This window comes from Cyanistes caeruleus, chromosome Z (genome assembly GCF_971803275.1).
Source record: "Cyanistes caeruleus chromosome Z, bCyaCae1.hap1.1, whole genome shotgun sequence".
Lineage (NCBI taxonomy): Eukaryota > Metazoa > Chordata > Aves > Passeriformes > Paridae > Cyanistes > Cyanistes caeruleus.
Window position 1 is genome coordinate 12,870,370 of NC_141732.1, and position 24,012 is coordinate 12,894,381.

Here is a 24,012-nt window from a genome sequence, read left to right on the forward strand (position 1 = left end):
TAACTGCCCTAATTTTGCATAAGCTTTTGTCAGCCAGGCTGTGAGGTGTTCAGGGCAGCCAGAGAAGCAGATATGGCAAAATCTAACTTCTGTGAAGGTCGATGTTTTCTTAAAGTGAATGTGTATACCAAAAAATTACACATTTATATGACTACTTCAGTTTAAAATTAAAGGCATATATTCTAAGTTGCATACTTTTAAATATGAGATATGAATCAATGTCTCAATTACAACATGTTCATGTTGCTATTCCCATGTATTTCACAGGTTCTAGAGAGGAGGAGACATCTGAGAAAAATAGATAGACACACACATTACCCTTAGCAGACACAAGCCCTCAGTGAATAAATTGGTGTCTTTGTTAAATGGCTTCACACTTTGGAGAGTGAAAAAACACACATTTAGAAGTGTGTGAGCTGTAGGAGGGAAGTATGTGCCTCCAAAGAGGTAGAAGTTTTTCTCTCCGATATGTGCTAGACTAGCATACAAGAGATCTGGCTTTGCTTTGTTGCTGTGATCTAAACATTACTATGTCAGTGTCACCATACAGGGGTACCTAAGTTCTGTGCCTTTAACAGAACGGGATTTCCACACATCCTACATCCACCTTGCATGTTTGAAGCACAGTAACAAACACACAAAGTCCTTTTGAGGTGGGTTATATCAGAACTCCTGTGTGCAAAAAAGGCTTCAGGGGTCCTTTGCACTGGAAGCTAAGTTTGGCTCATCTGTCCTCAACCTCCCAGGACTATTCTGTGATACCTCCACCTCAAGGGATTCCACAGAAGCCTTGTATGTTAGCTTACTCAGAGACTAGTTCCCAGCTTTCAATTTCCTTTGTCAGTTCCTATTTCAGTAACCATCCTTTTTTCTTCCTTTCTAGGCTTGCACAACCTGTGCAGCTTTGGCAGCAATGGCCCCAGAGAGGGACGCATTGAAGTGAAGGATTGAGGCCATGAACAGTGCAGGAGTGCCCTCCTTCTGCAGCAGTTATGTTAAACCGAGCATGGCAGCTCTGTGGGAAGTGGTGCCGTTGGTCCAGCCCTTTCATCCATCTCCTCACCCTGACTGTGGTGACTTTTGCTGTGGTGGCACCTTTGATATGCCACCGGCTCCTCCACTCTTACTTCTACCTGCGGCGCTGGCACCTGAACCCCATGAGCCAGGAGTTCCTGGAGCAGAACCAGCAGGAGGGCCAGGATGCCCTCCATTATTTTGAGAAGATGCAGATGCCAAATGCCTCTGAGGTGTCTGGCAGTGAAGCCTTCCAGCCCTTGCTGCTGATCACCATTATCACCGTGCAGAGGCAGAATGATTTCCACTACGTCTTGCAAGTGGCCTCCCACTTCCACCGCCTCCTCCAGAAATGTGGGGTGCGTTGCCAGAACCACCGCATGCTCCTCTGTAATGTGGAGTCAGACCCCAGCATCCATCAGGATGTCAGGCTGCTGAGCAGCCTCTTTCCTATGGTCAGTCGTGACAGAACTGGAGAGAATCCTGACCCCAGCCTCAACCAGTTTGAGAAGGAGAAGCAGGACTATGTCTTCTGCCTTGAGCAGTCACTGTTGGTGTACAACCCAGAGTACATCCTCCTTGTGGAAGATGATGCCGTGCCAGAGAAGGAGATATTTTCTGTCTTGCAGCACCTCTTCTTGGCCCGGTTCTCCAAGCCCTACCTCAGAGACGCTCTCTACTTCAAGCTGTACCATCCTGAGAGGCTCCAGCACTACTTTAACCCTGAGCCCATGAGGATTCTGGAGTGGCTGGGTCTGGGCATGTTTCTGGGGCCGGTGCTGACCTTTGCATACTGCTGGGCCGCAGGGCGAGCGGGCCCCAGCTGGTGCCTGGTGGTGTTCTTCGCCCTGTACAGCATGGCCCTGTCAGAGCTGGTGGGGCGGCACTATGGGCTGGAGCTGCGCCGTCTGCACCCCGCACTCTACAACGTGGTGCCAGCCAGTGAGTGCTGCACGCCCGCCATGCTCTTCCCTGCTGCCTCTGCCCGCCGGGCCTCAGAATACCTGCAGGGGCTGCGCTGCCGCCAGGGCTTCGCCAAGGACACTGCCCTCTACTCGCTGCTGCGGGGCAAGGGCGAGAACGCCTTTGTGGTGGAGCCCAACCTGGTGCGGCACGTGGGGATGTACTCCAGCCTCCGACTGAACAGCAACCCAAAACTGCTGTGAGCTGCTCCTGCCTTGCCACACAAAAAACACCCAGGACACTTGCCATGGGCTGAGGAACAGTGTGCAGACTTGCATTCTGTGCTGCTTGCACTGGGCATCCTGTGTCTGTATGTGGACAGAGAATAACTCTTTCTAAAATGACAAGTTTTCTTAAAAAAATCAGCCTATGTACATTCAGACCCTGTTTAGTATGAATTTTGAACTAATCACCATGCACCACCTGGGAGAAGAGTGGAAGATTCCATCCCAATCTCCTTAGCCGTTTCCAAAGAAAAGATCTCACATCAACATGCACAGCTTTCCTGCTTACTCTCCTGAACAGTGGTTACAAAAATTCTTGCCTTAGGACAGCAAAAATGTTGGACAAAGTGAATGTTTCAAATTCAAGCTAATGAGGAGGGAAAGGGCTTATTTCCCCATCCTTACTAAGGTCTGATCTTTGACCTGTCTCTGCTCCAAAGCTGTGGTTTTGAGCAGACCTTCAAAAGCAGAAGTGGTTTGCAGGAACTTTCCCACAAATTCTGCCTAGATTCTTCAAATTGATGAAGTCTCTTTAGTTGCTGTCTCCCTGTCTACACCTCCACCATTTCCACTCCTTTTGCTTCCACCTGAGGCTTTTAAATGCAAAACCTCTGCTGCCTATTGAAGGTCATCTCTGGGAGTTGGGATAGGAAAACAGAATCACAGCCACTGGTGTCACACTGATGGGTCAGAAATGCACATTTTCATTGATACATGACACACATTGTACATAATGATTGCTGTGTTGGTGAGGATCATCACTCATTGTACTGGCTCCATTAAGAAAGGTTTTATCAACCACTGAGTGAATTTATCCATTCAACATGAATTTACCTTGACTTTCCCTCAGTACAGAGACAAATGAAGACTAGATCTGTGCTAAATAGGTGCTGTTGTTGTGCAAGATCCTTGTTCATTCTGGAGCTGTAATTCGCAGCTCAGTTGGAGTGGTTCATTCACTTCTCCTGGCAGAAAGCAAAATACCTGTGGGAAACAAAGACAGCTGTTCACAAGAACAAGCAACAATAGCACAGCACATCAAAGGGCCACTCTGACAGTGATTGTGTGTCCTGGTTGTTAGGTATCTGGGATAGGTACTTTGTACCAGGGCTGTGGGCACAGTTAAATATAAAAGCTTGCAGATGACAAGAGACCTCATACTGAATGAAAACAGGTAAAAATTTGGTATATCTGATGAAAGGCCCAGTTTGGCTTTAGTGAGCTTTGAATCAAATTCACTTTGAGGTGGCATTTGGTTGAACTATTTTTAAAACCATATTCCTCCCTTTGGAATGAACCAAATAAGTATTTTTTGTTGAGTTTAATCAGTGGGAGTTGTTTGGGTTTTTCTTTTTGGTAATCGAAGGGCTTTGCTTTGAATTTTCTTCTCCCAGCTCTCTTCCAGGTGATTTATGCCTTATTATCTTAACAAGTTTGGTTCTAGGTGAGAAATACCTAAAACTCCTGAGAGATGAAACCAAAGAAAATGGTAACCCTCAGCACAGTGGGTATCAGTTACCCAGAACAAAGGCACAGTGCAGTGAGCTGAGAAACAGCATCACAGCAGTGCTTTGCTCTCCAGTGTTACGGTACATGGCGCAACAAGATCCCAGAGAGCGACCTGCATCTCTGAGCTCAGAGCACACTGTAGAAAATGCTGACGATTTAAGACAAAGGGATGGGTTCTCATTTAGCAATCTGACAACTGGTTTATTGAAGAGCACAGCCTCAAATAGGGACGAGAACCAAGGAATGGGCTAAGGGCACAGGGTTAAATGAGGGGCAAAAGGGGCAGATATGAGGGTCAAGGTCCAACAGGGACAAGGGAAAGTGGTGCAGGGAAGTGGCTAAAGAGTAGGAGAACCAAGGGGATAACAGGTGGAACAATGCAGCAGAACAGAGCCAGTGGGATTAAGGGAAGGAAGAACATTCTAGGAAGGGTACATTAATGGTAAATGGGCTGAACAAGGGTGACATCAATCCCCACACACTATCAGAACACCAGAACCCAAAAGGCACCAACATGTGGTTGCAAACGGCCCCTGGAAGGAAGGCCTTTCCTTACTGTATTCTAGAGGGGCATCTCTCCCCTTTTGCCTCTGCCCCTCCAGGGCTGAGGTAGGACCACCCTGGTGGCAGACCCCTGGGCCTCCACACTCCAGTAATCAGCTGGATACTTCTAGAGCACCTTTGGAAATTAGAGTGAGTAAAAACTGCTTGTGGGTTCCATGCCATTCCAAAGGCAAGGCCTTTAGGCCTCCTGGCAGAGAACAGCAGAAGAATGGCACAGTCAAAACCACATTTTGTTCTCAGCTGCTGAAAGCCCTAGAGATGCCAGGGAAGTCACACAGTGGCAGGTGGGCAAATCTCTCCTCTGGCTTCACTGCCATGGGGTTTGGGTGTCAGGATTTTAGTGTCACTGTGTATTTACTCCACCAAGTGCCTGCACATACACCTGGTTCCTGTATCTTTAGCTGTGAATGTTTTGGTGCTGTGGGCTTGCTCTTCTCTCTTTTATATCTTTATACTGTATAAATCCAGGACAATGCTCTGTTCTTTTCGTTCATACTCATTCTTGCCTTAGAAAATGTCACAGCAAGAAATGGGACAAGCAATGGAAAAAGGAAGAGGGGAAGGCAAGCAAGCAAACAAGCAAGAAGCTGTATCCTGTAAATAAATGTTTTGATGTGGGGAAATGATTTATCCATTTGTCTCGAAGTTATTTTCCTGCTTGTCCAGTTTTACATGCAGTTGTGGATTGGACAGAAATCATGACTCGAGTCCTCTCTTAATCATCTGACAAACTGCCTGTTTTATTCTTTGGAACCTACTTGTATAGTCGGTTCAAAACTCCTGCATCTAGGTAATTGACTGGTTGAGGTTTTAGCACTGCCCAGCTCCTTGACCAATGATATGTCTTCTTCCTGGACTGAACATGACTGGCTGAGGTCCCTGCTTGGGTCTGAATCCAACTCATCCCTGCCCCATCTGATGATGTGTTTTACTTCTAGGCTGGTTGAATTTGGGGGTCTGGTATGGCCAAATTTATTTGGCAGCTATAATCTAGCTTCAACAGTGACAATCCAGTAGTACTTAATTTGACATTTCAAAAGTCCAGGAGAGGTCAATAATTTCACTAAGCCTCATAGCTGAAAATTGACATGAATTTAAGGCATCCCTTCTAAACTAGAAGACAATTCTCATGGCATAAGAGGTGGCAGAATTTGACTGTGAGACCAAACAATGTGCAGAGGGCTCAGGGCTTGAACCTATCATTGTGAGAGTTTCAGATAAATCAGCTGAGAACAAACTCCTTTGTGCAAGAAGCAGGTTAATAAATTCTTTATGTCCTTCTGGGACAATTTTCTGAAGTTCACAAGTCACTTTTACAGCAGAGGTGCTGCTTTGCTGACCCTGCAGGGAGGTGTTCTGAGTTACTCAGTTACTTGCACAGTGGCCACCCTGCCAATGGGGCATCCCAGGAAAGGCCTCCTGCTCCTGCCTTCCAGTCTTCCACAAGCAGATTGAGTCTTGTTTCACTTTTCTGTGCTGCATGTTTTACTAGAAATTAGAAGTCAGAGAAGTGCACATCACCTTCAGAACAGAGAATGGGAAACTACCATGAATTCTTAATTCTTGTTGGATTTTGTTCTGCAGCTCAGGCTAAAAATGCAGTTTCAAGAACCCCAAAGCCTTTTCCCGCTTTTCTCTGAGGGGAGTGGAGCTGAGTTGCCCCATCTCAGACTACAGAAGTTCAAAGCACAGTATTAGCTCCCTGAAATGTGGCCTTAAGAGCTTGGTTTCTTTCACTTTAAACAAACTTCATGACTATTTTTGAAACAAACAGGATGGATTTTCTTGGGTGTTAGCTCATTCCCAATGGTTTGGAGAATATTCTTCAATGCAGCAGCTGTTGCTTGCACAAGAGGAGACTTTCTGGATGGGCCATCAGCAGGACCCAAGGCTTTATTGTCCAGGACAGTTCAGGCAGAGTTATTAACTTAAACAAAAACTAGATTTGTTTCCAAAGCATGTCCAGCATAAGCATGATGCCAGCAGAACACAGGGCATAAACTGACAGGTGTCTACTAAATTAGAAGTTTAAGAGGATTTTCTAATTCCAGCAGGCATCAATGTCTTAGTGAGAAGGAACTGCATTTGAAGAGAGAAAAGCCTTCCTTCCTATGGTGAGGAGCTGTGAATCACCAGATTGGGTATTTCAGCAGCAATACTGGATTATCCAGAAATTGTCTGGATATAGTCTGAATTGGTTTTTATTTTTAATAAAGTTATTTACAAGCAAACTTTCTACAAAATAAACAACCTCTCTGTAAAAACTCTATTAATAGTCTCATCTTTCTGCATCTCCCTGTTTGTTTTCCTGATTGGCATATCCATCTTTCCTTACCATATTTGACAGACAAAGATACTCCCATATTCATGAATTAGTACAGATAATTATAATTTTGATCCAACACAACTCAAAGCAGGTCTTATTAGACCAGGTTTCTCAGGCCCTTCTCCAGTCAAAATTGAGGCATTTTAACAGAGACATGATGTAAAATCAAGCGCTGAGTGGTGAAATTTACTTTTGTATAGAGAGGGTACATATTTCACAAAATAAAAAAGGTAATTTTTTGTGAGAGACAGTTGCAGTTGCATAGTAACTTTGTAGTTATGAAAGCATTGGGAGTCAGAGTTTAATTTTGTGTATTTTCACACCAGCTTTACAGACATTGTATCCAAATTTAGCAGATGGCAGGGCCCACCCTGAATAATATTCAGTAAAACACACGCCTTCCAAAAATGCGTAGAGAATTAGGTACTCCGTGGTCCGTGCTTCTTCACTGCATGTCTCCATTCTGGAGTAACTTAATTTCCACTGATTATCTGTCCTGACAGCTTGGGGAGAATCCATCCCATCAGCCAGTTTATCCATGTACCTACTGGCTAAGGGTCAGCAACATCAATGTCCCTTCCCATGACTTTGTTCTTCATGGCATGTTAGAAATGCCATATTGGTGTCTAGGAGGGTAGGAACAACAGTGATTTTTAAAAGCTGATGAAGAGTTACATTTTATTGTCCTGTTTGTAAGCCTCTGGGCAGCTGTGCCTACTTTCTCTTAGAATTTCTGCCTTGGTGTCCAGTGTTCTTAGATAGAAACCACATCTACATATGGTCTTTTCAGCAAGCTGGTCCAGTTCAGACACCTGTTGTGGTTTGTATTTTGCAAACTTAATACAAATATTAACATGCAGCACCTAATTGTGCTTTTTTGGGGGACCATGTGCTGCTCAGATAAACAGGTAATAAACAGTTAAATGTCTCCCTTCATAGAAGCCAAGTTGTTTGCCTTCTTGCTTTATTGAAAAACAAAATGTCAACAGAAAGGCACAGAGACCAATGTCATGACAGCATTTACCTTTATGACCTGTTACACCTTTTCTCACAGCACAGGAACGTTGCCACAGGCAGCTCGATTTAAAGTTGTATCCTACTGGGTATTTCAGCAGCACTGTTGAAATTAGTGCAAAGATCTGTGTTTTGGTAACAGCAGTGTTGCATGCTTTCCTGTTTTTCATTCCAAGTCATGATGTTTGTTGCAGACATTCAGCTTTAAGTTGCACAGAATGCAGAACAAAGCAAAACCTTCCTTGTGCAATCTCCTTGGTGTTCTGAGTCTGTTTTGCCCAACACTGCCCGCTGCCCCCCTCCCACCCCCCCCGATGTAGTTGTCTGCAGACTCTGCTGACAAGCCGAAAATACAGGGGTATTTCTTCCAGTGGAGTTAAACAGCCAGGCTCTTCTCACTGGGGGTGAGGGGTGTAGGTGACTGTGGAAAACAAACCACTTAATAAATAATACCTCTGATTAGATAGGGATGAACAAGCTGGACTTTGAGATGGTTAAGCAAGACTGCAGAGTACAGAAAACAGGAAATATCCAGCACAGTGTGGAGAGGTGGGTAGGAGGCAGATTCCACTCTGCTCGAGCCTGCTTAGATTAGACTTTAACCCATCATGCAGGCAGCAGCCTCATGAGGCAACAAAGCCAGGTGTTTTTCATGTGGATGCATATTATTCTTGGACGTCCTTCCAATTCACAGTGGTTTTTTCCATTCCATTTCAATCCATTTTACAGGTCTGACCACATCCAAAAGTAGAATTTAATTTACTTAAGTGCAGAGTGAAGCTATACATTTGTAATTTTTCTTATGGTGACCATATAATCTCTGAAGTTGCCTGATTCATTTCTTTTTCATCATTCTTTCTGAGGTGCACTACAATTGATCATTCTTCCCATTTACCTATTTTTTTATTTAAAATGCTAGTTCATTTGAGTAGTTAAAGGCAAACATTATCAGAATTATACTGCTAGAAATGGAAAATAAAATCACAACCTGGAAAATTAGAGGCAATTAAGATATTTTTTATCTGTTGGCTTTGAAACAGGCTTTCTGTTAACTTTAATATATTTTATTCAGCAAGACTTCATCTAAAACTTAAGTACACAACTGTCAGATCCTTTGACACTAAGGCTGCATATAACAGGAACAGCAATTAAATTAACTTCTACTGCAAAAATCACGTTTTTGCATTATCAAATTCCAAAAAGTAAACCCCAAATTAAGACCTAAGTAATAACCTATGCCACACGTGGAGTACAGTTTTCAATGGTTCTTAATATTTTTAAATGCATGCTTCTGTCAACTTCTGTATGGGAATCTCAGATGAAAAAGCTGACACCAGCAAAATCTCCAAGCCGTTCAACAGAAAATTAACTTACGTTGTGACACATTTCTTGTGCTTTAATCTAAGCGATCTCTTTTATAGCTAACTACCACTTTCTGTTTCTATGCTATAAAAGGCACAATAATGAACATTTAAGCTCTGTAAATAGTTAGGCATCTTGTTTGCAGTGATGTTTTAAACACAGGTATAAAGTTTTTATATTGCAAGACTGTTTATATCAGCTCTCTCATGAACACATAAAAATCCATAATCTGTGCTGAAAACCCGTCATCACTGTATTTAGTTAGATAAGTATTTAAGCAGTTCCCAGACATCCAAAATTCAAAACCAGCTAGTAATCCTTTCTCTAATAAATTATACTCCTCACTAGAAAAGAGTATCAGCAATCACTGCAATAGTCAGCATAACTATTTTTAAGAATACAAAAAACAGAGTAGTTGCTCTTTAGTGCAACTGACCTCCCTTCTTGTTCACCCTATCCTTATCCTTGACTGGGATCTTTGTCCTATATCCTCCTTCCCATGCCAGAGGCAGACGGGGATAAGGAACTGCAGGGATGCAGAAGAGAAATTATTCTGCCTCTGAAACAGAACTCCTACTGGAAGCCCTGCCTTCATGGCCACTGGAAAGGTGTGAGAGTTGTCAGGTCTGAGTTAGAACACTACCTCCATGAGACAGAATTACTGCTTAAGTAATACACCAATTTTGCCATGGAATAGTTAGTGCAGGCAGTGATTTGGTACTTTTCATGGGCCAAGTTAGTTGTTTGGTAAATGAAAGTACACTGCATACCACTCACGATACAAGCTTTTTCCTCTTACTTAAGAAATGATACTACTATAACCTCATTTTAACAGGCACAAGTACTCCCGAAGTATGATTACATGGAAATATGTACTCTTTTCCAGTGTCATTTTAATATCCCCATAATTTCTGCACAATATGGTCAGTGTGATGGGTCTGTATACTAAAACCTTACAGTGACATCATCTACAGAGACTACTCATTCCATACTCTTTTCTGAAAAGGTTCCCATTCCTCAATTAAGTGAAAAAATTAGGCATATTGTCTATTCACCTTTTATCTCCTCTGTCCTCAAAATCTTTATGAGGAGATTTTGTAATCCTGCGCTTGGAGTGCTGGAGCGAAGGGTTAGAAGGCCTGGAAAGGCACATAACAGCAATTATCCATCTAGAAGTACATTTATATATTTCTGAAGAGCTAAGAAGTCAAGGTGGGCTGAGGGGATTATTCCAGGTTTTATCTAAATGTCTGACACTGCTTTTTTCATGAAGACTCCCACAGATTTTTTTCTAATATCCTGTCAGAACATAGGGCAGATGACACTGGGAATAAAACACTTCCAAGAACTTCCCTCCTGTGCCAGCTTCTAGCCAAACCAGGAGCAACAGGACTCAAACTCTGACCTTGAAGAAGAAGACCACCATTATGATACCTTCTTGGTCTCAAGAGTCTTAGATAAGGAATTTAATTAAAAATACTTTTAGTCTGTATTAGATGTTTATGTTGTGGTGAGAAACTTTAAAACACCATGGGGTTTTTCTTTCTGCTAGGATGGGAGAAATGGAATATAAAACAAACACTGTAAAGCAGGGAAGGCTTTATGTCCATGTTATGTGCCACAGCTTTCTTCAGCAAAAACACATGGATCAGGAAGGGCAGCATGAAAGAAAACAGAGGAACACAAGCACAAGGCCTTCAACTAGACTGCATTGTCAGCTCCTTCAGAGGTTTCTCTGTTGACTGTCAGGCCGGCAGTTCCCACGGTTTCCTATGAGCACTGACCTTGGCATGCAGATGCAAGACAGATTCAAGGAGGAAGTGCCCTAAGAAAGACAGTGTTGTGGATAGAGGAGAAATCAGGTGTCTCACCTGTCCATGTAAAGGCCAAAGGGTGACTGCAGGAGCCAAACAAATGGAGAAACTACGTCATTCTTCAGGCAAACACTGGGTCTCTGTGGTAAAAATATGCCAATGTCCAAGGTTGTGGAGGGTGTTGGTCCTGAGGGTATGATGTTTGCCCAACAGTCCTTGTGCTATACTTCCCTCCAGGAGTACTAGCCTGCAGGATGGGGAGAAATAAAGTAAAGCAAATAATCAAGTCTATAGGCCTGGACTTGGTGAATATAGTGTGGCTTCATATAAACTGCAATGCTGATACACCATTTATACAGCGTCAGCATTTTTCACTGAAAAATTCTGCTAAGCAACAGAGAAGTCTGCATTTCACTACAATAGGGTGGGCATCTCAGTGGGATTTGGGGGGAAAATTTGGCTTGCAGCTGTGTACCTGCATGTGGGCATGTTTGGTCTGACAATCATTAATTTCACAGGTACGCTGTGTTATAGGACATCAGAACTTGGTCTTTCATCAAACCTGATACTGTAGCATCACATTTTGCCTTTTCCTATACCAATTGGAAAAAGAAAATGTTTCCATGCTAGAGTTAAGAAGAAGAAAAAGAGTGAAGAAAAGCAGTGTAACACTTAGGAAGCCACTGAAATGGTACCAACTGGTGCAAGTTAAGGATCTGTTTCATTGTTTCTATATTTTGTTTTCTGCTCTTTCTTCATGCAGTTTCCTAAGTATAAACTTTCAGAAGATCTAAATGATAAAGTTGTGCCCAAGATACCTGTAAGCAATTTCCATAGTTTCTCTTGTTTTTTATATGTTTTAGAAAGAGGAGGAATCATTTGAAATAACTGGAAAACATCTTAGTTTTACTGCATGAATGGCCTTCTATATAAGGGGGAGGGGAAAGGGGAGGAACAGCAGGAGCATGACCAGGTCCCATTGAAGGTGTATGGTGGTGGTCTGATAGCCAATGACTAGCCTTTAGCAGGGACACCTCCCCGGACAGCTTGCAGAGGAGGTGGGACAATGAAGGAGTGGAGAGGAAGAAAAAAAATAAAAGCCTCACCAAGAATTTTATAAAAGTTAGTGATTAGAAGGACCGGGTCTCTTTGCCTGCAAACACCTCACCAGAAGCTTGTAGCAGCAGAGACACTGCCCACAAACAAGTAAGTATTATAATTAAATTTCTCAACTCTAAAGCCGGTACATATATCAGCAGCTGAGACCTGGTATGTTTATTTACAGTGGGCTTGGAAAGATGTTTTTGGTTTTGTTTTAATTTTTTTGTTTCAGGAACAGCTTGTGAGAAATAAGCACTCAGCCATTCTGCAGTGGTCTTCTAAAGTGATCCATTTGCTGCTAACACTGGCTTTCTAACTTAGCTCAGAGTGAGTGAGTGAGTGAATCCTCTGCCTACGGAGACTAGAACAATAATGTACCTGCATTGCTTTCTGTCGCTTTGTTTCATGTTTGTTTTTGCTTGTGGTGTACATAAATTTCTGTTTTGCAAGGAGAACAGAGGATGACTGAAGAAGGCAGCTGGTCCTGACAGACACCAGTGCTGACAGAAGTGCAATTATGTGTATTTGTAGGGCAGTTTCTTCTGAAACAGTGCAATGGTATTTGCCAAAGGTATATAAGTTCTGAAGTGCAGGAAAACAAAGCCTGTTCTTGCATCTGTAGGCTGTAACCTTTCAAGCTGTGAACAACGAGCTTCAGGAAATTGCTTGATCAAGTCTAATCCTCTCTAAGTCTTTGATCCTTCATCACTTACTCAACTATCCTATGTGCTTACCCAAAACCATTTAGCCCATCTGAGACTCTCACCACTGCTTCCCCCAGCCTCCCCTGCTGGCAATACAAGACTTGAATTCTCATGCAAGTCTAGCAGCAATTTTTTATCTTCTCTGAGAAAAGTCCAGCCCTGAAAGAGAAGTAGCTTCTCCCTAATAACACTTGCTTCCAAGCAACCATTTGCCACCTCAGCCAAATCTAGCCATTCTGAGTGCTCTGCTCTGACTGCAGAGGACAGATCTCTGAACATAACCTCCTTTCATAGTTGCTAGGGAAATGAAAATGGGATACACTTGCTCAGGGCTTGAGTACAGCTCTGAGGCTAACATGGGAATCAGCACAGGGAACTTAAGATCTGCATTTCCATCTGGGACAGGATGTTGAATCAAGGTCCCTAAATAGACCATGAGGACGGTAAAAAAACTCAGAGAGCAAAAAACAAGCAAGCAACTTACAACATATATACCCCAAAGGACCTATGGAGATGGTGACATTAGCATGTCAATCAAAAACATCTGCCCCTTTTTCTAGGAGACAGAAATCTGAGTATCTCTTTTTGTCCCATATCCTTGAGACTTTTTAGAATGCAGAAATGAAATATTTTGCTAACCCAAAACTTTCATCTCAGTGCAAGGATGATGGGAGAAATGTTCTGTTCTTTCCTGAGAGCTCCTTCATATCTACCAGAAGCACCACTTCCACCTTGACTCCTTAAAACAGGTATTCATGGAGAGCCATGGGGTAATTCAGGGTGAAAGGAACACAGGAAGTCTGTAGTCCAACCACCCCTTGCCCAAAGCAGTGCTAGACATGAGGCCAGACCGAGGTACTCAGGGCCTTATTCAGGTGAGTCTTGGCAAGCTCCACGGATGGAGACACTGCAGCCTTTTTTGTCAATCTGTTACATTGCTTGGCTGTCCCAACAGTGAAAAAAATTTCTTCTTATCAAGACTGAATCTCCTTGGTTTCATCTTGTGCCTGTTGTGTCTCACTGTCCCATCACAGCCGCTGTGAAAACCCTATCTCTGCTTCTTCGATCACACTCTATAAGGACTGAGGACAGCTGAGAGGTACCCCTGAAGCCATCACTTCTTGAGACTGAACTAGACCCAGCTCAGCAGACTTGTCCTCACAGAGCAAGTGCTGCAGCCACTGATCTGCTTGGTGGTATCTGTTGAACTAACTCATTTCAGTACGTTTTTCCTGTACTGCAGGGGCCCAACACTGGAAGCAGTACCCAGATGTTAAATACAGAGTGCTGAGAAAAGGGGGATAATCCATTTCCTCCTCTAGCTTTCTAGGCCAGACCCCTGCTCATACAGGATGCTTGTGCCCTTGCTGCTGGCCTCTGTTTAGCTTGCTGCCTGACAGGGCCTTAGGCCATCCCCAAAGAGCTGTTCCTCATCCCACTCATCCAGGGGGAATGGCTGCCAGGGCTTTGAAGCCCAGGCAATGTCCAGGCATTTGTCTTAGCCAGACTGCACATTGCTCCTGTTGGCCTCTTCCAATTCCCATGTCCAGGATCCTCTGGATGACTGCTCATCAATCAGGTATATCAAGTAGTCCTGCCAGCTGTGTGTCTTCTGCCACCTAGGTGAGAATGTACTCTGTCAGTAGGATGGGGCCAGGCTTGCCCAGCTGTTCATACCCATCTGTTTTCCCCACACCCAAGGAACCAGACTTATTTAGAAACCACTTTTTAACGGAGCTCCACAGAGAAGTGAGGTCAGTAACCACAGATAGCCACTGCAGTGAGAATATGAGGTGCTAAGCCACTAAGTGTCTGCCTCCTCCAAGTATACAAGTGTAAAGAGGAGTAAATTCAGTCAGGCCAACACTGTGCCTACATGAGATAGATTAAATTTTAAAATACTTTTCATTGTCCCTACCAGCTATATTTATTTGCTTATGTATTCAGCTGCTTCTTCTTCAAACACTGTTCTTTGGAAACAAATCTCTTGTGTGCAGAGTTTGTATTGCTGACTGTCAGAGATAGTGTTGAAGGGCTGTGTTTACTGGTAATTGAATAGGAAAAAGCTACATATATGGGATACAAACTGTAGCTTAAAATTTTGGTCCTTCGCTTTCGGAACCAGTTTTATAAAAGCAGGAAGTGAAGAGACCCAAGAGAAAAACTTAGAAATTCTGAAATTCTGATCCATTCTTTTTCCTTCTGCAAACTGGGACTCAGGTGAGACTTTTTTTATGTAAGGTTAGAGTAATCTAGTCACATGAGGTTCTTGGAAAAAAAAGATGCCAATGATAAAGTGAAGTTTCTAATATGTTTGGAAGTGAAATGTAATATTATTCCTTCTACTATTCATCTTGACTCTGCTCTTTGGTTCTCACTACTGATATTAACAGGATCAAGTGCTTGAGCTGCCATGGCTTCTTTCTTTATGGTAGCTGAGAAAAACCCAATATTTCAGTATTACAATATTTACTTTTACAACTGTGCAGTTGCCTGTTCCCATACGCCTACCTCCTGCTGGCCACAGGTTGGGGGCTGAACAAAGAAATTTGTTTGCTTAAGGAGCTGTTGAAGCCTGATAAGCACTCCAGGCAGCTACAAAGCTGGAGGGATTGTGCAGTTTTATTCATTTGAGGGTTTTTTTAATTCTACTTTAAAAAAAAATTACATAGGCAGATACTACAAAGAGAATGCATTCTGTTCATACAATTAGAAATCAGTGTGAAATCACTTGAGCTTGTGGCACTTAGCTCACAGCCTAAAATAGGTAAATAAAAATAAAGCTTCTTGAAACCTAGTGGTGGGACAACTCCCAATTACTGTTATTGAGATCACAACTTATTAGAAATTTTTTCTTCCTAGAAAAGTTGTCAATTTAAACAGATAAATAATATTAAGACAAATAGACTGTTCTTGGAAGACTGAAATAAGCTATGCAGCTCTGGCAGCCTGGGCACAACTGTTTTTCTCAGGAGTTGATATGAGGTGACATATCCAGCTTTTTAAGAGGGGGCATTAAAGCTTCTATGGATGTGTGGGGAGCTTACTCTTTACAAGGTGGCTGTATGAAATGAAGTGTAGGGCTTCTCTACTTCTCTCCTGCCTGTCCCCCTGTTCAGAGCAGGACCTTGCAGCAGAGACACCCTTTCTTGAATGCAGACATGAAGATTCTCAGAAATTATGATTGTCATGAAAGAATCACAGAAAAATAAAATCGTAAATCAAGGGTGCTAGAACAGTCTGCAACTTTGAGCTGTTATAAGGTTTACAATTGTTCTTTTGCCCTCATTTCTTCACCATTTCAGCTAGAAACACTGTGCCTTTTATTCATCGCTCTAGCTCAGCAGAGTATCTGGGAACCACTGACCATGGCCTTAAAGATCATTTTGAGGAGACTTTGAGCAAATCTCCACCTGCTCCTTTCACACTCAATGAGATACTTGTATAGAAACTTAAACTAATTTGCTGTCTTCCAGTTCATCACTCTGAAACTATACTTTATTATTTATTGTTTCAGTCTCACAATGTTCTCACTTGGAACAGCATTATTCACTGAAAACTCATATTTCCATATTTTGAAAATTTGCCTTGCAGGCTGGTTTTGAGTGATGTCTCCTTGTTACCTTTAGACAAACACTGGGAAAATGTAAGATAGAGCAGACATTAATCTCATTGTTTATTGCATTGCTGGAAAGAAAGGGTACCCATCATAATATGACTGGAGGAACCATGTCTTGCAGTCCAGCCAGCTGGACTCAAGGTTACCTGGATACCTCCTGGTCCTGTAACACAGCTCCAAACTGCAACTCTAAAATCCCACACCTGATTTAAGCAATTCATTAGCTTTATCCTTGGACAAGATCATATTCTTGACAGAGTACAATTTTCTAGTCTTCTCCATAGAGACTCTGAACTACTGGAGTGATTCATTATTGTTTTGCATAACGACTTATTTAACAGTAGTGTGGTTTTAACTGAAGTTAAAATCAGATGCTCATCACCAAACTATAATTACAGTAATCATAATAACAAGCCAGTTTCTTAAGACATATCCAACAAAGAAAGCAGGTGAGGGATAAGAAGAGTTGTAGGTGTAGGTTGTTTAAGCAGCTATGCAGCATAAACCATAGATTTTCAAATTCTTCTGAGTGAGCTGAAAAGACCAAGAGCTGGGAGTGATGATGGCGCTGTGATCACCACAGTAGAAGAATGGTTCCCAGAGTTCTGGGCACAGGTGGTATGCAGACAGAGGGGTTCAGCTAAGCCTGTTTCACAGGACCACAGCAAGAATGTATGTCAGCCCTCTGAAAAGCAGGGAACTCTCCCTAATTTGACTAAGTCTTCATCCTGCACTCCTTCATCTTCCCTCTAAACCTAAAATGACTCACTCTGTGGTAAGCTGCATGTGAAAAATTCCAGTCTCAGCTCACAAAGTAGTAAAGTAGATATCTGGACACTGCATCTGACTGGTCTGTACTGGCAGACAATGCCATTTGAATCTTGCATGATAACATTGCCAGTACCAAAGTATCCTCAGCTATAAATCAGGGACATGAATTTATAGCTGTTAGCGTATTCTGACGACATTGTTGCCAGAAAATTTTGGCACCATTTGTCATGCTCCGTACCCTATCATGAGTAGCAGATTCTATTGTTTCTCCTCATTGTGCCCTTCACAGGAAGGATAAGAAAAGGATTCCCTGTCAACTTCCATGTCAGCATCTGTGTGCAGGGAAATAAGAAGTTAGACTTGGCTGCCTACATATATTTTCTGGCCATTTCTAATGAAAGAAATTCTGATTAAAGAGTTCTCACTCTTCTCTTAGGCAGAGTTTGGGAATAAAAAATACAAACGCTGTCCAGAGGCCTGCCCTTTTGGAAGAAAACATGGTATTTTAGCTCTTCTATATTGTTTTTAATCAATTACCTTCTGGATTTACTACCCAGTGGTAAAAAAACATGCATTGCTTTAGCTATCACATATGATAAACCAAAGGGAGATAGTTTTTCTGTTTCAGACTTAAAGTCATACACTCAGAAAAGTAACTTGGACTACTCAGATGATCAGAAAAAACTGTAATTTAATGCCATATAAACAAAAACTTTAATAAGACCAAGAATTTTGTCATATCAAGACAGAACCCAGACTTCAGGTGCTGGGTATTTGCAGCTGGTAACCCTCTACCACAGGTAAAAAGATAGAAATGAGGGGTGAATTCTCCTAAGGCCCCATATCTTCTGTAGAGGAAGCAGTGAGAGCAGCCATAGGGAGGAGAATTACAAACCCAGGCAAAAGGTAGGGGAAGGAAAGTCAACCAGACACAGCAGCAAATACTGCCAATAAATGCAGGAAATAGAAGAGGAGCAGTGTTAGGAAATGTGTAAAGATGAGCAACAGAATAACCGGCATTCTACTGACAGGAACCAAAAAGTCTACGGAGTCAGCAATTTGCTTACTTGTTACTTGGTGCACGTTTTTACGACAGACTGACCTTCTTTTATTTTCTGAGCAAATGCAGGTAAAATGCAGTCTTTCCCACTTTGGTTCTAGAAGGATGTGGTAGGTTCTAGAAGGATGTGGTAGGATGTGTCTCCTGCATTTCCTTCTAGTTTTTCCAGACACACCAAGCCTAGAAGAACTCAAATGAATTTCTGGTCATATTGCCTGTGATAACATGGACCAGGACAAGCACCAAGAGCCCTTAGAGGAAGCACTTGAGTAGTGCCACCAGTTCATAATCTTCCCCAGAATTTCTTGTAATTACTTGTAACAGTAATTCTCTCCCACAGATAAGTTAACATGACGCACCAGTTCCCAGCGCTGTCTCCAGAGCAGAAGAAGGCTCTTGCAGACATTGCTCAGAGGATTGTGGCTTCAGGAAAGGGGATCCTTGCTGCAGATGAATCAGTGGGTGAGTTCTGGACATTAATCAGTTAGTAGTATGCAAGATGTTTTTTCCTTTTAGTTTTGCTTCATATTTGAAATCACTGGAGTAGAAAACCACTTAGAAACTGTTGGGTGAGCAGAAAAAATTCAGCCAGGCAGTGCTGCAGCTGTAACAACAAAAGCTTGCAAACTATGGGTTGAGAAGGAAAGCTCTGAACGGAAGATCCAATTCATTACCACTTATTGGGACCAGGAGGCCAGCCAAGACTAGAACCTCTCTGTCTGGCCTTTGTCCACCTCACTAGGTACCATGGGGAACAGGCTGCAGCGGATCAATGTGGAGAATACGGAGGAGAACCGCCGAGCTTTTAGAGAGATCCTCTTCTCTTCGGATACTTCCATCAACCAGAGCATTGGGGGCGTGATCCTTTTCCATGAGACTCTCTATCAGAAAGATAGCAGTGGAAAGCCATTCCCAGCACTCATCAAGGAAAAAGGCATTGTGGTGGGAATTAAGGTGAGCATCTGTATTGGCATCTGTACCAGGCTGGCATCATACTCCAAACCCCATTTCCAGGGCAAATTATATTTGGGACTGCTCTCTCCTGAAAAACTGTTCCTGCCACACCCCTGCCCCTTCCCCCATTTTTGTAATTGGTTTTAAAATTCCTTGCATAGCTTTTGTGCAACTAACTAGAGGCACATTTGCATGAGATGCTGGAACTTTTCATACACCAACCTCCATCTACTCACCATTCACTGCAAATAAATCTCTCCATGCAGTAATGTAAACCTGATCCTTTCCACATCTGACAGAGGTCTTGAGCCATTCCCTGCAGCCATTCACTGCCCCTCCTCTTACTCAGTTCACTCCTTTTTCTTCCCCTTTGCTCCAACATTTCTTCCTTTGCACCCTGACCATGTTAAGGTCCACACATTACTAACAGTTAGCCTTCAAAGGCAGACTAGACAAGGATAAGAAGGTAAGAATTAGACCAATTCCCACCTTTCTGTAACCCCTCCTGTTTTTCTGACATCCACAGCTGGATAAAGGCACAGCACCTCTAGCAGGAACAAATGGAGAAACCACCATCCAAGGTAAGAAGAGATCTGAGGATCCTAAGCTAGGGCCCAAGCAGCAAAAGCTATAGGGTGACTCATCAGAGACATAGCCTTGGCTGGAGTTGTGGTACTTTCCAGAGCGCTGTGCTGAAGAGCAGCTCTCAGTGAAGCATTGTTCTCCCTCTGCAGGGCTGGATGGGCTGGCTGAACGCTGTGCCCAGTACAAGAAAGATGGTGCTGACTTTGGCAAGTGGCGTGCAGTGCTGAAGATCACCAGCACAACACCCTCTCAACTTGCCATCCAGGAGAATGCCAATACATTGGCACGCTATGCCAGCATCTGCCAGCAGGTACCTCCCCTCCAGCAACCTTTTTTGAGATGCTGCTGCCCCTTCTCCCTGTTCCCTATGATAACACACTTGGTAGCTTGCAAGGAGAATTCCTGTGAGGATTTTGGGAAAGACAAGGAGGAAGGGCAGCACAGCACGAAGGAGGACTACCAAAGTCAGGGCAAACAACAAGATTTTTTCCTTCCATAGCCCTAAAGAATCCCATCTTTCTCCTCCTAGCATGGCTTGGTGCCCATCGTGGAGCCAGAAATTCTGCCTGATGGAGACCACGATCTCCAGCGCTGTCAGTATGTCACGGAGAAGGTAAGAAGAGGTTCCTCCCTCTGTGCTCCTGCTCACAAATTAGCAGCTAAACTTTGTGCAGTTCGTGCTCACAGATCTTAAAGAGATTTGACCAAAAATGTCCTTCATAACTGCATCACAAAAATGAGCTCCTCAGCACATAACAAACTAGTAGGAAATCCAAGAGTATTTTCCATGCTTTCAGATTTTCATTTCTGTGACAGAATAAGCATTCTCAATCTCAAAATGCTGTACCAGGACCAAACAAAAGTACCTCAATTTCAGCAGGGACAAATCCCTTAAATATGAAGAGTTGTATCCTGGTCATCTCAAAAGCAGTGGGTTTTCTACAACTGCAACCCCAGAGATAATTATAATGGGAAAGCAAAATTCAATTTGACCTTGCTACAGTACCAAAGAATAAAGCTGTCTTTTCACAGCAGGCTGAGGTGAAGATCTGAGCAGAAGTCTGTATTCAATCCTCCTGTTTTCAGGTTCTGGCTGCTGTCTACAAGGCTTTGAATGATCATCATGTGTACTTGGAGGGGACACTGCTGAAACCCAACATGGTGACGGCTGGGCATTCCTGCTCCAAGAAGTACACCCCTCAGGATGTAGCCATGGCAACTGTCACTACTCTCCTCCGCACGGTTCCCGCTGCTGTTCCTGGTGATTCCTGATTAATTACTATCTCTTCATTCCCAGTCTTTCCCCTACCTCTGACATGCCCTGCTCCTCTAGCAAGTAAGGGTCAGGGATTGAGGTGGCCGGAATATTCTAAAGTCTCAAAACCTCTTTCTTGCAGGAATCTGCTTCCTGTCTGGAGGTCAGAGTGAAGAGGAGGCTTCTCTCAACCTGAATGCCATGAATCAGTCCCCTCTGCCTAAGCCTTGGAAACTGACCTTTTCCTACGGGAGAGCCCTGCAAGCTTCTGCCCTGGCTGCGTGGTTAGGCAAAAATGAGAACAAGAAGGCTGCTCAAGAGGCCTTCCGCAAGCGGGCACAGGTACAAGGCTTTCCCCCAGCACAGAGAAGAGCTGCTCTTCATGAAGGGACACATGTTGTCACCTTCCTAATGCTGCTCTTGATCCCACCCCTCCCGGCACTCCTCACTCACCAGAGGCATTACTCTGTTACTTCTGCCTCATGTGGTTACTCCTGCTGGTTGTTCTTTACACATCTGCCTGTTTGTTCCCCCCCCACCCCCTTTCTTTTTCAGATTAACAGTTTGGCTTGCAGGGGACAGTATGTCCTGTCTGGGAAGACTGACGCAGCTGCCACGCAGTCACTGTTCACTGCCAGCTATACCTACTGAAAGTATAGTAACCTTCCTTCCTCCTGTCTCTTCTCACACCATGGAAGATGTTCAGAAATTAAAGCAGAACACAGAAATCAAATTTCCCTTACCCTACACCAAACTGGAGATAGAATGGCTTAACTTCCTCTCCACCCTTCACTCCCACAATTTACCAAGGGGATATTCTTTTTCTCATTTGCACATTCCAAGGAAAGGGAATACTTTTCCCAACAACAAATAACAGCTGCCAATGAATCGTGAACCTACCCTCCCTCAGTCTGAAACTCAGCCCCTGGAATAGCAGGCAGATTCAGTAGTTCCCTAGCAATTCAAATACCTACCCTTGCCCATTATCACATTTTGCAGCCACTATCCTGAATTATAAAACCTGACTGTGTATTCAATCATGTCAATAAAACAGTAATTGAAAACTAATCTCTGCCTCACAATTCTTTTTGTTTTGTGTAAACTTTACTGTATCTTTCACACATCTGTGTTTTTTGGTAGTCCTTGCAAAGATTAACACTAACAAAGTGTTACAGCTGGTGAGTTTGGAAAACTCTGAGGATATCAAAGGGAAATAATCCAATAGTGACACAGCTGGAGACATTAATCCTGCTGACAGAAGTCTGGCAGACACTTAAACACTTGGGAGATGTACACAGTGAGCAGTGCTAGGGAATCAGGCTACAGATAAACAACAGTACCTTCAGAAGCATCTCACGTCTCTGGAGACCTATCATTGGTGAGATGAGGCTGCTACACGCTGTGTTAGGGCTGCACACATTGAGTCATGGCTGTGCAAAACTGTCCTTATGAATCACCTTTACAGTGGCATTTTCCACAACAATTAACACAAAGCATACATGCAGGCATCTTGGCTAGCTTGTGTAGTTGAATAATGAGGCTGATGTTGCAGATCAACAGTTTTACCTTTGGCATGTTGCTGTGTCCCTGTTAAACATGCAAGCTTTGTTAGCTAAAGCACAGTTACAGTTACAGGTTGTCACGAAAAAAGGAATAAATGGCAAAACCAGCAGGCCTAAGGTTATGTAAGAATATCCTCCAGGATACACCAATCAACTTATGAGGCCTTGGAGCAGCCTCCTAAATATATGCCTGGCCCCAGATATTGCCAGGACCAGGCAACCCAGAGGACTCCACATCTTTTCAGGGTTTTCAGGGTCACCTCTCTCTCCTGGCTGCTCCTCCTGGCCACTGACACTCACAGCTCCTGCCAAAAAATACAGGGGAAACAGGCAAAATCACTGCCCTGTAACCACTTTTTCATGGCCTCTGCATTAATAACCAGTGTGTCACACAGGCAATAAATAAACAGCCAAAATCCTTTATGTGGATCCAGTCATTGTATAATTAAGGCTTACATTTAGTCTCTCCTGACAATGAAAGAAGAGCAAGTGATTTGCCACAAAACATTCCAGAGATTAATGCTAGGAATAACACCTCTTTCCTGCTTCAGCTGTGGTCCTCTGGGTCTCCACAGACCTGAGTTCAGTGAAACCTCTGCTCCTGATGAGCAGCATCCTATTGATCAAAGATCAATCTCAGAATCATTTGCATTATAAATGACCTTAATAGTTTTCAACCCATCCAGTTCTAAACTCCCTGCCACAGGCAGGGACAGCTTCCACTGGACCAGGTTACTCTGAGCCCTGTCCAAACCTGGCCTTGAACATTTCCTGGGATGGGGCATTCCCAGCCTCTCTGGGCAACCTGAGCTAAGGTCTCACTGCCTTTACAGTAAAGAATTTTCCAAATCTCTTCCCTTTCTTAGTAAAACCATCTGCCTTTATCTGGTCACTATCTGTGTATAAAGTCTCTCTCTCCCTCTTTTTTATGAGCCACCCACCATCAGCACCAGAATTAGCAAAATTCTACCCTATTTGTGTATTTTAGTAAACAAAGGAATTAATTGACCACAAGTTACCTTGTTTTCATAATAATTAGTATTCTGTTTGCAGTTAGGTAATAATCCTCTTGCCTCTCATGCTAATTAATCTCCCTGCTCAGTCATTCTTCTCAGTCAGTGGTTTCTTGAACTGGTGGCTGCGAGTCGATGGCCTTCATTTGCCCCTGTGGGAATCACCTTTTACCCTGCTGGAGCTGATTCAACACAGCTGCTGCATTGGCTTTTTTAGTTGGCTCCTTGTCTTGGGGTTTCTGCCGAATGTCCTGCGGTCTGTAAATTCTGCATTATTTGTGTCCACTATCAGTGGTACATCCTCCTTCCCAAGCCTTGCTAACCTCGCCTAGGTCAGACATCCCTGAAGCCTGTGAAGACCTTAACCTTAACAAGGCAATTCTGCCAACAAGTAACTTGCCTTTCCAACACCTGGACATCACCTACAGCTTGTTGCCTGCTTAATTAAATCTCCCTTCCTGTCGATTAGGTCTGAAAGCACACAAAGAACAAACATCAAAGAACGCCTTTTCCTCAGGTAATTTTCACACATTGTTTCCCAGCGAGGGGGCTGGCTTGAGGGGATGGACTACATTTCCCATGAGGCTTTGCGGGAGCG

At 43.3% G+C, this 24,012-nt stretch overlaps 2 protein-coding genes and 1 long non-coding RNA gene across 5 annotated transcripts in view; 2 read left to right on the forward strand and 1 right to left on the reverse strand.

Annotated features, from left to right (window-relative positions):
• Positions 1-4,900, forward strand: part of PGAP4 (post-GPI attachment to proteins GalNAc transferase 4) — a 26,827-nt gene extending 21,927 nt beyond the window's left edge. The window contains exon 4 of the mRNA XM_086868679.1: positions 884-4,900. Coding sequence (XP_086724805.1) covers positions 993-2,180 — 1,188 coding nt within the window. The 5' untranslated portion in view covers positions 884-992 and the 3' untranslated portion in view covers positions 2,181-4,900. The remainder of the gene's footprint in view (positions 1-883) is intronic.
• Positions 1,638-24,003, reverse strand: LOC147648114 (uncharacterized). 2 transcript variants are annotated; one of them, XR_015280767.1, is made up of 4 exons: positions 23,421-23,995; positions 22,180-22,706; positions 10,848-11,037; positions 1,638-3,185 (listed from the first exon to the last, which is right to left on the reverse strand). It is a non-coding gene; the product is annotated as an uncharacterized LOC147648114 (long non-coding RNA). The 2 variants fall into 2 exon arrangements; XR_015280768.1 differs by lacking the exons at positions 1,638-3,185; positions 10,848-11,037 and having other exon boundaries at positions 17,657-22,706; positions 23,421-24,003.
• ALDOB (aldolase, fructose-bisphosphate B) lies at positions 11,807-21,907 on the forward strand. Of its 2 annotated transcripts, none has more exons than XM_023944291.2 (9): positions 11,807-11,996; positions 18,386-18,507; positions 18,788-18,999; positions 19,526-19,580; positions 19,734-19,894; positions 20,114-20,197; positions 20,671-20,845; positions 20,982-21,181; positions 21,395-21,907. In XM_023944291.2, the coding sequence occupies exons 2-9, from the start codon at positions 18,396-18,398 to the stop codon at positions 21,488-21,490; spliced, it is 1,095 nt and encodes a 364-aa protein (XP_023800059.1). In that variant the 5' UTR covers positions 11,807-11,996; positions 18,386-18,395; the 3' UTR covers positions 21,491-21,907. The 2 variants fall into 2 exon arrangements, with proteins under 2 accessions (XP_023800059.1, XP_023800060.1); XM_023944292.2 differs by having other exon boundaries at positions 11,842-11,996; positions 18,370-18,507.
• Positions 24,004-24,012: the final 9 nt, after the last annotated feature.

Excerpts from the sequence above, each read along its gene's own strand:
- ALDOB (XM_023944291.2), top strand. The coding sequence starts at position 18,396 with ATGACGCACCAGTTCCCAGCGCTGTCTCCAGAGCAGAAGAAGGCTCTT. Across the intron at positions 19,581-19,733 it reads TGGAGAAACCACCATCCAAG|GGCTGGATGGGCTGGCTGAA; the intron begins GTAAGAAGAGAT and ends CTCCCTCTGCAG. Across the intron at positions 19,895-20,113 it reads ATGCCAGCATCTGCCAGCAG|CATGGCTTGGTGCCCATCGT; the intron begins GTACCTCCCCTC and ends TTCTCCTCCTAG.